At 39.2% G+C, this 12,768-nt stretch overlaps 1 protein-coding gene across 1 annotated transcript in view; it reads right to left on the bottom strand.

The window, feature by feature from the left end:
- Positions 1 to 11,661: 11,661 nt before the first annotated feature.
- The window catches only part of LOC103046162 (STEAP family member 2, metalloreductase), a 48,945-nt gene continuing 47,838 nt past the window's right edge, over positions 11,662 to 12,768 (bottom strand). The window contains exon 5 of the mRNA XM_022673632.2: positions 11,662 to 12,001. Coding sequence (XP_022529353.2) covers positions 11,831 to 12,001 — 171 coding nt within the window. The 3' untranslated portion in view covers positions 11,662 to 11,830. The remainder of the gene's footprint in view (positions 12,002 to 12,768) is intronic.

Raw genomic sequence — 12,768 nt, 5'->3', positions numbered from 1 at the left:
ACACCTCAACCTAAACCTAAACTTAACCTACACCTCCACATAAACCTAACCTACACCTCAACCTATACCTGAACTTAACCTACACCTTTACCTAAACCTGAACTTAACCTACACCTTTACCTAAACCTAACCTACACCTCAACCTAAACCTGAACTTAACCTACACCTCAACCTATACCTGAACTTAACCTACACCTTTACCTAAACCTAACCTACACCTCAACCTAAACCTGAACTTAACCTACACATTTACCTAAACCTAACCTACACCTCTACCTAAACCTAACCTACACCTCAACCTATACCTAAACCTAACCTACACCTCAACCTATACCTGAACTTAACCTACACCTCTACCTAAACCTAACCTACACCTCAACCTATACCTGAACTTAACCTACACCTCTACCTAAACCTAACCTACACCTCAACCTAAACCTAACCTACACCTCAACCTAAACCTGAACTTAACCTACACCTCAACCTATACCTGAACTTAACCTACACCTCTACCTAAACCTAACCTACACTTTAACCTAAACCTAACCTACACCTCAACCTATACCTGAACCTAACCTACACCTCAACCTATACCTGAACTTAACCTACACCTCTACCTAAACCTAACCTACACCTCAACCTAAACCTAACCTACACCTCAAGCTAAACCTGAACTTAACCTACACCTCAAGCTAAAGCTGAACTTAACCTACACCTTTACCTAAACCTAACCTACACCTCAACCTAAACCTAAACTTAACCTACACCTCAACCTAAACCTAACCTACACCTCAACCGATACCTAAAGTTAACCTACACCTCAAGCTAAACCTGAACTTAACCTACACCTTTACCTAAACCTAACCTACACCTCAACCTATACTTGAACTTAACCTACACCTCTACCTAAACCTAACCTACACCTCTACCTAAACCTAACCTACACCTCAAGCTAAACCTGAACTTAACCTACACCTCAAGCTAAACCTGTACTTAACCTACACCTTTACCTAAACCTAACCTACACCTCAACCTAAACTTAACCTACACCTCAACCTAAACCTAACCTACACCTCAACCTATACCTGAACTTAACCTATACCTCTACATAAACGTAACCTACACCTCTACCTAAACCTGAACTTAACCTACACCTCTAGATAAACGTAACCTACACCTCTACCTAAACCTAATCTACACTTTAACCTAAACCTGAACTTAACCTAAACCTAACCTAGACCTCAACCTAAACCTGAACTTAACCTACACCTTTACCTAAACCTAAACCTAACCTACACCTCAAGCTAAACCTGAACTTAATCTACACCTCTACTTAAACCTAACCTACACCTTTACCTAAACCTGAACTTAATTTACACCTCAAGCTAAACCTGAACTTAACCTACACTTCTACCTAAACCTGAACTTAACCTACACCTTTACCTAAACCTAACCTACACCTCAACCTAAACCTAACCCACACCTCAACCTAAACCTGAACTTAACCTACACCTCTACCTAAACCTAACCTACACTTTAACCTAAACCTGAACTTAACCTACACCTTTACCTAAACCTAACCTACACCTCAACCTAAACCTGAACGTAACCTACACCTCTACCTAAACCTAACCTACACTTTAACCTAAACCTGAACTTAACCTACACCTTTTCCTAAACCTAAACCTAACCTACACCTCAAGCTAAACCTGAACTTAATCTACACCTCTACTTAAACCTAACCTACACCTTTACCTAAACCTGAACTTAATTTACACCTCAAGCTAAACCTGAACTTAACCTACACTTCTACCTAAACCTGAACTTAACCTACACCTTTACCTAAACCTAACCTACACCTCAACCTAAACCTGAACTTAACCTACACCTCTACATAAACTTAGCCTACACCTTTACCTAAACCCTAATATTACCTACTTATACCATAACCTAAGTTTAACCTACACTTCAAACTAAACCTAAACTTAACAATGATGCAAATTCAAGTAGCAGACAGGAGCTGCAGTGTGAATTGTAAAATATTTATATATTTACGAATTTTGTAACAAACATGGTATAAATGTTAGATTTAACTTTTTATATGCAGTTTATATAAAAATATACCCAGTCTTATGTATTATGCGATACAGACATCTTTGTTTAGGCAGCAGGTGGCAAGCAGCACATTTATCTTTTTAGGCAAGCTGTAATCAAGACTGTGTTGGTATTTAAAATGAGAATTGGAAAGATTAGCTTTTGTGCAGTTTGTTTGCTGCTTTATGGAAAATAAATCTCATGCATATTGCAGGTAATTACTGAAAACTATAATAGGATAAGAACTGTCAACAGAACCACAAGACAATACATCTTCAAAAAAGCTGGAAAGCTGGGGACTCATTTTAGTGCTGCAATTCACCATGACTCCTTTTCTTCTTAGCCCAAATAAGCATGAACATGGCCTGATGAGATCTTAAGGGATGAGCTAGCTCTTGCTATGCATGAATCAGCGATGCAGCCAGTTTGACCTTTTCATCCATCGATCTTTGGAAATATCAGCGTGGTTATTGTAGCCATGGAGATGGGGCAGCTCACGGATCAGCAAGCAGGATGGCTCCTTCTTTCATTAGATCTTAATGAGCCCCGGAAACATGGAGGCCTTCACGGTTACCTCCAGAATAAATCACAAACTGCTTCCTCCCTCTCGTCTCTCGTACCGAGCGCTAATTCTGTTGTGACACAATAGCTCCTGACGCTGGTTGCCAATCAACTTAACGGACAGTCCCAGGTGGGTGGATGAGCTAACTGTCTCTCTCCCACATCTGAGACTCCTGCAGAACCCTGCCAAACCTCGTCCTGACAGTCAACTCTACCGAGTGCCTTGAGTTTCTTTTGCAACCATAGCTTTTTAGAAGCTTTATGAGTTAAAGCTTTCAGTGTAGACTGACCTTTTCCTGTTAGTCATCATGAGACCCCGACAAATGCTAACCCGCTAACCTGCTAACAGGAACTAAAAATATCCAGGTCACATCATTTAAATAGCCAGAACAGCACCACATGTCCTCTCAAATCATCATACTTCAGTTGGTATGCTAAAGTTACCGATAAAATCCGCTGATGAAAACAGATCACTGCCGGTTTCGTAAGCGGATGAATGAGTTACTGACTCACTGGTCTGAATCTGTTCCTCAGAGGCAATGTGTTCACTTCTGCAGAGAATTGTGGGTATGACTCAGTGGGCTAAAGGTCCAGTGCCCAATATCTTCTGATAACTGGATATCAAATATTTCAACGGATGACGCAAATCGCAAGACATCCCCTGTAAACAAACCAAAACAGCTTTACTGCCAAATATTGCACTGATGTATCCATTTCAGTCTCGGCAGAGTTAGCAAAAGTGAAAGCAGAGATATGTCTGTCAAATGAAATGAATGGATTCGTTAAAAGAGATAGGAAGGTAAACATTTCAGCATGATTACAGTAATTAATTCCGAATGCATTAGTCTCAGCAATCTGTCTACGAAGGTAAAATGCTGACAGGTTGTTTGCACCAATATAAAACACACTGAAACACACAATTACAGCAACCAGTCTGACTGGAAATGCAAAACAACCCTCTAATTTCTCCCAGCAATGCTCCAGTTTTGTAATGACATGTTGCAGGGCAAATATTATCACTCACATCTTCAGTAATAAAAAGATCCACAGAGTGTACGTAACCGGGGAGCAACATACACCTCTATGAAAAAAAAACAGTTGAGACACTTGCTTAACCTGGTTTTGTTGCAGTAACTGTCTCTGCTGACCAACAAGGACTAGATTCTGAAGCATAACTGGTACGAGGATTTGGTTGCAATCAAAGACTAAGACAAATTGCAAGATATCCACTATAAACAAAGCAAATTGCCAAATATTGCACTGAATCAATATCAGACACTGCAGAATTAGGGACATTTAAAGCCGGGATACACCTGTCTCTAAGATAAACACATTCATAAAATTGAGATGGAAGGTAAACCATACTGTTACAGTATTTAAATATTTAATATTTATTTACAGTTATTTAAGAGAGCACTGAACAATAAACAATAAAAAAAATATATACACAGTATTTACAAGAAGCACACACTGCCCATTTCCCAACTCAACATTATGTGCATTATTTAATTGTAAATAAAGCTACATCTGTAATGTACCTTCTCAGATGTTGGGAGCGATTTGGGACATGATATATCCACATTTATATTGGATTTAGCTTAGCTATCTAAAGAAGTGGTTCCTGACTCTGGTTCTGACTCCCTGCACATAAGGTTTATATAGCATTTTACCTGCTTCCCATACACCTAAACCAGCTAATCTGATCATGCACAACACAACCTTACAGGGTTAATACGAGAGTTTTACAGCAGGAAATGCTCTAAAATGTACAGTATGGGGGCTAACGGTGGTCCTGGAGTGCTGATGCCAGAGTTACAAGTGTATTCAGATGAGTTGTGTTACTGTAGTGTATTTATAATTAAAGCTAAAAGCAATTTTACTATCATAAAATACTCCCAGCAACATTATAGCCAGGGTATTTAGATAGCCCAAATAACTGTATTAGTGTAAAAAGAAGGAAACTGTAATAAGTAGGCCTGTCACAATAATTGCAATATCGTCTATTGTGTTTTTTTTCATGCTTGTTCTCATATATAAAAGTGAGCAGTATTATATCCAGGTGAAGAAATAAGTATATAAACTAATCCCAAACTAATTATAATAAATGATTATTTAAACTTTTGCTGTCTTTAAAAAGTGTATAATTACTTTTTATGCTATTCTGTTATCATTGTCAGTGGCATTTAAGAGTCTTAAAATGAACAAAATATCGTATATTGTAATAATTTCTGGAACAATATATCGTCCACATAAAAAATCTATCTTGACAGGCCTAGTAATATATATATATATATATATTTTTTTTTTATTAAATAGATGTGTACAGTTTTATAAATATTAACACTAAACCCAGATTATAAAACACACTCATGAAAAGCACACCAGTTCCACTCGCGCTCCGGAAAAGAATTCAACTCACTACTGAATTACTATATATGTTGATGATACAGAGCAGAGTGGTAGAGAACAGCGTTCTGAAGCACCTCCTTCACGTCTCCAGGAAAAAAGTTGCGCTGATATTCATGTTTAATTGTGAATAAACTCTTTACACATGGTGTTAAACTATAATATAGTGCCAAAATTATTTGCTCACCCATCCAAATGACTGAACTTGGGTTCCAACAACTTTCATGGCCACAAGTATATAAAAAACAAGCACATAGGCATGCAGACTGCTTCTGTAAAATCAGTGAAAAAATGGTTCGCTCTCAGGAGCTCAGTGAATTCCAATGAAGTCCAGTTGTGAAATTTCCTCAATACTAAATTTTCCACAGTCAACTGTCAGTGATATTGTATCAAAGCTACAGGGAATGATAGTAACTCCCTCTGTCAGCATAAAATGACAGAGCGGGGTCAGTGGTTGCTGAAGAGAATAGTGCACAGAGGTCAACAACAGATTTTCTTAAGAACAGTAGACCATAGAGAGCTTCATAGAATGGGTTTCCATGGCCGTGTAGATCCATTCAAGACAAAGGAAGTAAGACAGCCAGTATAAATTAAGGAGGAGCCTATTCTCAATGCATTATGAATGCATGTCTTCAGATGTAAAACACAGACATTCTGTCTCCAACAACATAAAACACACTAAAACAAACTATTACAGGATCCCCTTCAATTCAGAAAACCCTCTAATTTCCCCCAGTGATTCTCCAGCTTTGAAAGAAGTGCAGAGTTTGTTTTCCCTCTGTTTGCTGTAGGCGTGGAGCGAGTGATTGGGCTCTGATCAGATCAGAGCCGCGCCATTCCGTTTGCTCCAGTCTGATGATGGACAGGTCAAATACACAGATTCTGCAAATCCCTCTGGCGGTGCTAATCTACTTGTCTCTCTACCACTTCCTATCTTATTTATCTGCTTTAATGCATTTCTTGGACTCTGTAGAGACAGTTTGAGGGTGTTTGTGAGATGTTGCAGTGCCATCACTCACATCTTAGAGCAATAAAAAAAACAGAACAGTGAGGAACAGTGAGGAGCATACAGTACAGTATGTAGCCAGTTAAATGAAGTGTATTATACAATTGTCTCTACAGAGAAACATAACTTAATTCTAAGGGGCTTTATGCCCCTCCAGCTAGCCCACAATTGACAATTGAAAAGGTACTACAGAGAGTAATCAAGCTGCATTTGCACATTTGAGTCAGCAACTTTAAGTAGCTGAATTCATTCATTTGAAATGGTGCTCACTTACATACAAGCAATGGACATACACTGGCACGCCAAAAAATAGATAGCAGTATTTACTGTGAATTGACCCTGAAATGTTACCTTACTGGATGGCATGGGAACGTCTACACCTACACCTGTATGTTGTAAGTTGTGAGGTATTATCTTGTTAAAAAAGTTGAACACTGGCAAGCATGTCCATGCCAAGGTGATGTGAATTACTGAAGTTTGAGCAAATTCACAGCGTCACGTGTGTACCAGAAATACAAGGTATTATCACCCACATGATTGTGACTGGAGGTGTCTGGCTAGAATTGTCCATGTGAACAGACACAAGAATGGGATTAGTTCCTTCTAGGGGGTTTCCTCTTTTATGGGGGGTTCTCTGTGATTCTATTCCTGTCTGAAATGGCCATGAATGAGTTTTTCTCAGAAAAATATAGGCTGAACTTTCACTGAACTCTGTGGTCCTCTGGTAATTTTAGTCCATCTCTCAGTTTCCTCACCTCGTGTTCAATAAAATAGCTATTTGTCCACTGCTACACACCATAATTACACTTTGGGTGTGCATTTCTACGGAGATCCGCGTAAAAACAACAGGGAGTGGAAATGGAGGAGCTACTGAACGTGATGTCATGTGACCTAGAAATCCAAAAAAACTCACTGGTCTGGAGGCAGAAATCACATCCACATTCAAGGCAGGAGTCCCAACATGCATATCCTGTAGATCAGTACAATGTTTTTTGGCTTCCATTAGGTATGGCAAAAGTTATGGGACAGGAGCTAGTATCACATGGCATGTGGCATCTTAGTGTACATACACTTAAAAACGAGGAGCAGCCAAAAGCCTTCGCTGGAGTGCTGCTTGAAGAAGCACTGAAATAATCTTTCAACAGATGGTTCTTAAAACAACCATTTAATAAATGAACAATGTGAACGTCAAGCATCATTTAAAAGTTTAAAGAAATATTCCAAAGGCTTAAAAGGCTTTTTCTGATCTAGTCAAAAAGCATTTCAGGACCTTTATTTCCTTACCCGACAAAACAGCTTGAGAGAAAAGACGAGCATCACGGAAATATTCGTATTGTACTGGGCCAGACGGGACACTCGGATTTACAGCATCAGTTGAGAGCAGAGCTGGGGAAAAAAGAAAAAAACTTTCTTGGAGCTTTATAACTGTGAAATTGGCACAGCGGGGAGTCTAGGTTATGTAAGCGCACTGTGTCCCTTTTGAGATTAACTGCTCACTGACCTTTGTTAATTGCACGACTAGGACTGGGTGCGGGCGGACGAGAGGAGCGGGCAGTGGCTATTAAAGTGAACATGTTCTTTGTGGGCTGGGGCTGATGGATCCCACACATTCCCTGGGCATCCGTTACACCAAGCTCCTTACTGATAGGAGGACACCGTCCCTTGATGGGACAGAGGACACCGAGCGGTAGGGGGCGGATGGCGGGGGAGCTAGCGGCCCCACTCCCCACGCACTGGGCACTAAGCGGAATGTTTGCCACCTCCCACTCTCTACTTATTATTGTGGCCTAGAAACACACAACCACGCATCACTTCGACATTCGGAGGTGTTGTTTTTAAAGATAGGAGGCGACAAAGTAAATAGATGGATAAAAAAAAAGATTTTCTGCCAGAACGCTATTTGCAGTGTGGTTTTGTCACACCTCTAAATCGACAGAAAGGAAGATCATAGAGTCAGGACATAGAGTATCTCTTATTGGATGTCCCCATTGTCCCTTAATAAAAGACTCCAGTGTTTTTCAATCTGATCTTGCTTTGTCGCTTCTGTTGTACACCATAATATAACACCTCTGTAATATTACTGTATCTGTTACCACAGCACCTGCCCATTGCTTTCTATCGTAAGTACTGTATATTTGTAAGATATTGGCCAGAATATTGGCCCACAATTTCTGTACACTTTCATTCTTCTCACATATTGAAATGTGCACATATTGAAAGGCAACAATGACTTTGTCCAAATCTAGGTGCCTGAATAAGGATGCTGTTAGTCCAGTGCTGGAGTTTGAACCTTAAATATGAGCACAAGCACTTTAACTTAGCAATATTTAGCTCAGAATCATCTGCTATATGTCAGGAATAGGCATCAAAAATAGAAGTCTTGATCTTTGAATATTGTTTTCTGCAAAAACCCATCTATTAGAAACATATATAACAACAGACTGGACATAGGATACAGATGCAAAATGAAAAGAGCTTGAAAAACAATTGAAATACTTTGGCAATTTGGCATTCAACATGCAAAATGGAAAAAAATTCTAGTAAAATATCAACTTTACAGCCATTTTCTTTGCATTTTTTTGTGTTGGAATCTTTGTTCCAAAATCTCTGTGCCACCCTGAAGACATCCGCCACCCACCTGGGAGTACAAACTCACCAGACAGTTCTGGAAGAACCATGCTGAGCCATTTGTTCAGACAAGCTTTGGATTCCACCATTTAGACATTTAGATACCTTTGTATGTCATGACTGGACCACCCATAGGGCCAGAACTTTCTAGAACTTTTAGAACTTTCTAGTCACAGGCTACATGTGTAAAATGATTGGAGAATCATTTTGTTCAGGGTTTTTTTTAAAGCTAATTTTTGGTAAAATGACCAAAACCACATATTCTATACACATCAAGTCAGTATTGAGTACATTCTATTTCAAAGAGGGAGAGAGAAACAAACAGAAATAGAATAAGAGAATTTAAGGGATGCACTCTGAAATCAAATTGCATGGCTGACAGATAGTAAGTAAGTGGGTCATCATATAAAACAGTCTCAATCTCTCCTCCTCCCTCTCCTCCAGCAGTACATGCCGGTTTTATTCATGGCCTTTTATCAAAACACATTTGGATGGAGGAGGGGATGGGTAGAAAATAACTCATTTAGTTGATACAGAGCCAAAACGTACCCAAGTGGCTTCACCATTCCCTGCTTGAAGTGATGCACGCTGAGGTGCAGTCTCTCTGCCATGTTTCTGTGCTACTGCTGAGAGAACCAGAGTGTGTGTGTGTGTGTATATGTGTGTGTGTGTGCTGGCGAACTAAAGCAGGGAAGTACAAACACTGCAGTATATGGATCCATCAGAGTTCAAAAAGATTTGCAGTGAAGTAGACTGGCTCATTTCAGCGAGAGCGAGTAAGAAATGATCTGATGATTGGAAAAGCACAAAACCGGCACAGAAAAGCTGCAAGCACTGTATCATGTAGCTTCATGTGAAGTCCACACAAAGAAAACACGTTTTCCATGAAGTAAATCCTTGTGGAATCTGGGCCAACGTGTCTCAGAGGGCAATATTACAAACATGTTTTGGGGTCACTGTGATTAACTTGCCTAAACACATGAGCACATACTGTACCGTGTATGTTAATCAATGCTAACCTAAACAAACAGGTTAGATGTGAACAAACACTATATTTTACATCAACTGAAGCTTTAAAAACATCTGACCGGTTCCACATATTACAATCTATTAAAGGGGCCCTAGGATGTCAGACTCTGTTTACCTTGGTGCCCCATTACCTTGGAACTCCCATGGAATAATGAGAGTTCAGTACATGGAAGTGACACACCGTGAACTTCAAACAGTGTTTTGTCCTTCTTCAAAGAAAAAAAAATAGTTTCTTATCAAAACAGGACTGGAAAATTGACTGGCTTATTATACATCACAGATTAACCTTCGTGGCCAAAGCTTTTCTTGTTCCAGTGTCCACAGAAGTGAAGTTCAAGGCATGAGTAAAAATTAAAGCCGGATGGAAAACTGGGGATCTGAGTTAGGCTAAAAGCCTAAGGCCTTTTACAATCTCTGCTATTTTCTCCACTGATTGCTTCCTTAGTTGACTACCAAACTGAAGCTAAACACATATCAAAATAGAATGTACTGTAATGTTACTCTAGCTTCTTTGTACCGTGATTTTTAGTTTTTTTAATATAACTAATACTTTTGATTCACAAATGATTCATATGACCTAAGGTCATTTTTATGGTTTATGTTACAAATGATAAAGGGTGCTGCAATCTTTACCGATGCAGAAGCGTGCAGTTCATAAAAATTAATATTGTGATGCATTTGGTCAGAAATAAAATCACAGAGAAACTCTTGTAATAATTACATTAGCCCACATTAGCCCGTTAGCCATAAGGTAAAACTAAAGCATATACTATAGGCCGGGGCTAGATCTAGATTTAAAATGTATTCTGTAGTATAAAAGATGAAAGTAACAAATTACAAATAATCCCTGTCAAAATTACTGGTTTATTTTTACTGGAAAGACTTGAGAAACCAAACCTGGAAAGTGGGTGACTGTTACCTCTTTTCCACTAACAAAGTGCTGGTGCCGGAGCCGGTTCCTGCAAACCTGCGAACCTTTTAAGAACACGTGTTCCCACTGCTCTAAGGAGTCACTCACTACGTATGCGAATGTGGGCGTCAACAGAAGTCAGGGGGAGATTTGAAAACAACATGGCAGAACCCGAGCTCCTCTTGAAACTTGTGCTGCTGTCCTCAGTGGAGCTCTGTTGATTCATTTTCATTCATCATCATTCAAAACTTTGCCCTGGAGACGCCCCGCCCTTTGGCTGCTCGCATCACAGGTTCGCTGGTTCCAGACCAGCAAGATTGTGGGGCCAGAACGGAACCAGCTTTTCTGGTCGAGAACCTGTGATTTTGCTGTGGAAACGCAAAGAACCGTTCGGGAACCTGGCACCAGCACCGACACCATGCTGGTGGAAAAGCGGCCTATTTCAACCAGGAACTATAAAGAAAAGAAAACTAAACCTGGTCACTTTATGTGACTAGTATTTGGATAGTCTTCTGATCAGATTTTAATAATATGCAAAATCACTGATGTGTGGGACAGAATAGACAGAGAGAGAGAGGGAGAGAGAGATGTGTTTGAGCTGCTGCAAAATATGTCTCAAATGTGTCTCAGATTAGATCCTGAAGTGGTTTGAGTGATTTGCATCTGTTCCAAATGTCTCAAGTGTGTTTACACTTGCGTTTGTATGTGGTTTTGGGTTTAATCCATATCAAATCCTGATGTGACTAAGTGTAAACACAGAACAGACCCTATCCTTCCTCAATGAATAACCAATAAAAAAAGTCTTAAATAGTCCTCCAAAGAGAGAGGGTGGTGGTGGGCCAAAAAAAAACTGTAAACAGGAAAATCATGCAAAAAAAATAAATAAATAAAAACAAAAACAATGTAAGAGTAGCTGGATGCACTCTATTTACTTGTGTACTGCAATATTACATCACTACAAATGGTAATAGCTCATTCAGAATCTTCTGACTAGTCCATCCTCCTTGCAACTCACAAGCTTTAATTTAATAATTCCCAAATGCTTTTTGTCTGATTTCCGATGATTTGGAATATTCTTCTCAGCTGAACACCAGATAAAGTGCTGCTTATGAATGGAGTGGAAACCACACTCATATGCTGAAGTACATCAACAGACATTAAAGAAGCTTTCACACTTACCTTGTTTTGTGGAGCTGTCAAACTAGTTCTTCAGTTCGGTCCATTTTAACAGGTGCAAACAGTCCATCAGTGCTCAGGTATGCAGAATCAACAGGGCCGTCATCCACCAAAAAATGTGAGTCTTGGTGAGCTTTAAAGTGAACTGCGATTCCGTTCTCTAATGTTGGGAAAGCATTTTTATGATGGTCCTGAATCAAAAGAAGGAATTCAAATATCAGGGCATACTGTTCACAGTGGAGGTCAGCACCATACTGTCTGCATAACTGGTCTGTTCAATATTTAAGTGTATAGTAGATTTTTATAAACTGTTGCAGAGTGAGCACTGCTACTGTATAACAATGGACATTTTACAAACCAGAGGATGATTTCTAAATTCAAACTAATTAATTTCAAACTAATGCATATTTATCTTGAAGAACTCAATATCAAACAAGGGCATTTTACTTTTGCATGGGGAGGTGGGGTAATGTAACAATCTTACATTAGAATTAAAATATATGTCTAATTTACATGGGATACAAATGTGCAATTTGCCACAGACTTGAATGAGCCAAAGTATCTTTACTATGCAGTTGCAAAAACTAAACACAGTCCAAGAAACAGGCAAAGTTCAAATTTCTGGCAAACAGTTAAATAAAAGGCTGAGGCAAAGGTCAGAATACCAAATAAACACTGGTATAAGTCTACAGCTTGAGGCTGCTATAAAGAGAACAAACTGCATTAAGGTGAGTGGGGCGGGGCTAGTGTAGCCCTGGCTAAAAAATTAAAACTCTCTAGTTCTAAAATAGAGACACTAATAAATACAGTAATAAATAAAGCCATATAAATTTATAGGGATTGTTTAAAAAAGTACTACAGTACAGAGTACATATTTCATTTATTTTCTGTGTTTTTGCACTAAGGTCACTTAAAAGTGATTAAGGGAGCTACTCAGGGACAGTGTACAGGTGAGGGG

The sequence above is a fragment of the Astyanax mexicanus genome, chromosome 6 (assembly GCF_023375975.1).
Source record: "Astyanax mexicanus isolate ESR-SI-001 chromosome 6, AstMex3_surface, whole genome shotgun sequence".
Classification (NCBI taxonomy): Eukaryota; Metazoa; Chordata; class Actinopteri; order Characiformes; family Acestrorhamphidae; genus Astyanax; species Astyanax mexicanus.
The sequence above is the reverse complement of the archived record's forward strand: the minus strand, read 5'-3'. Positions and strand labels throughout refer to the sequence as shown.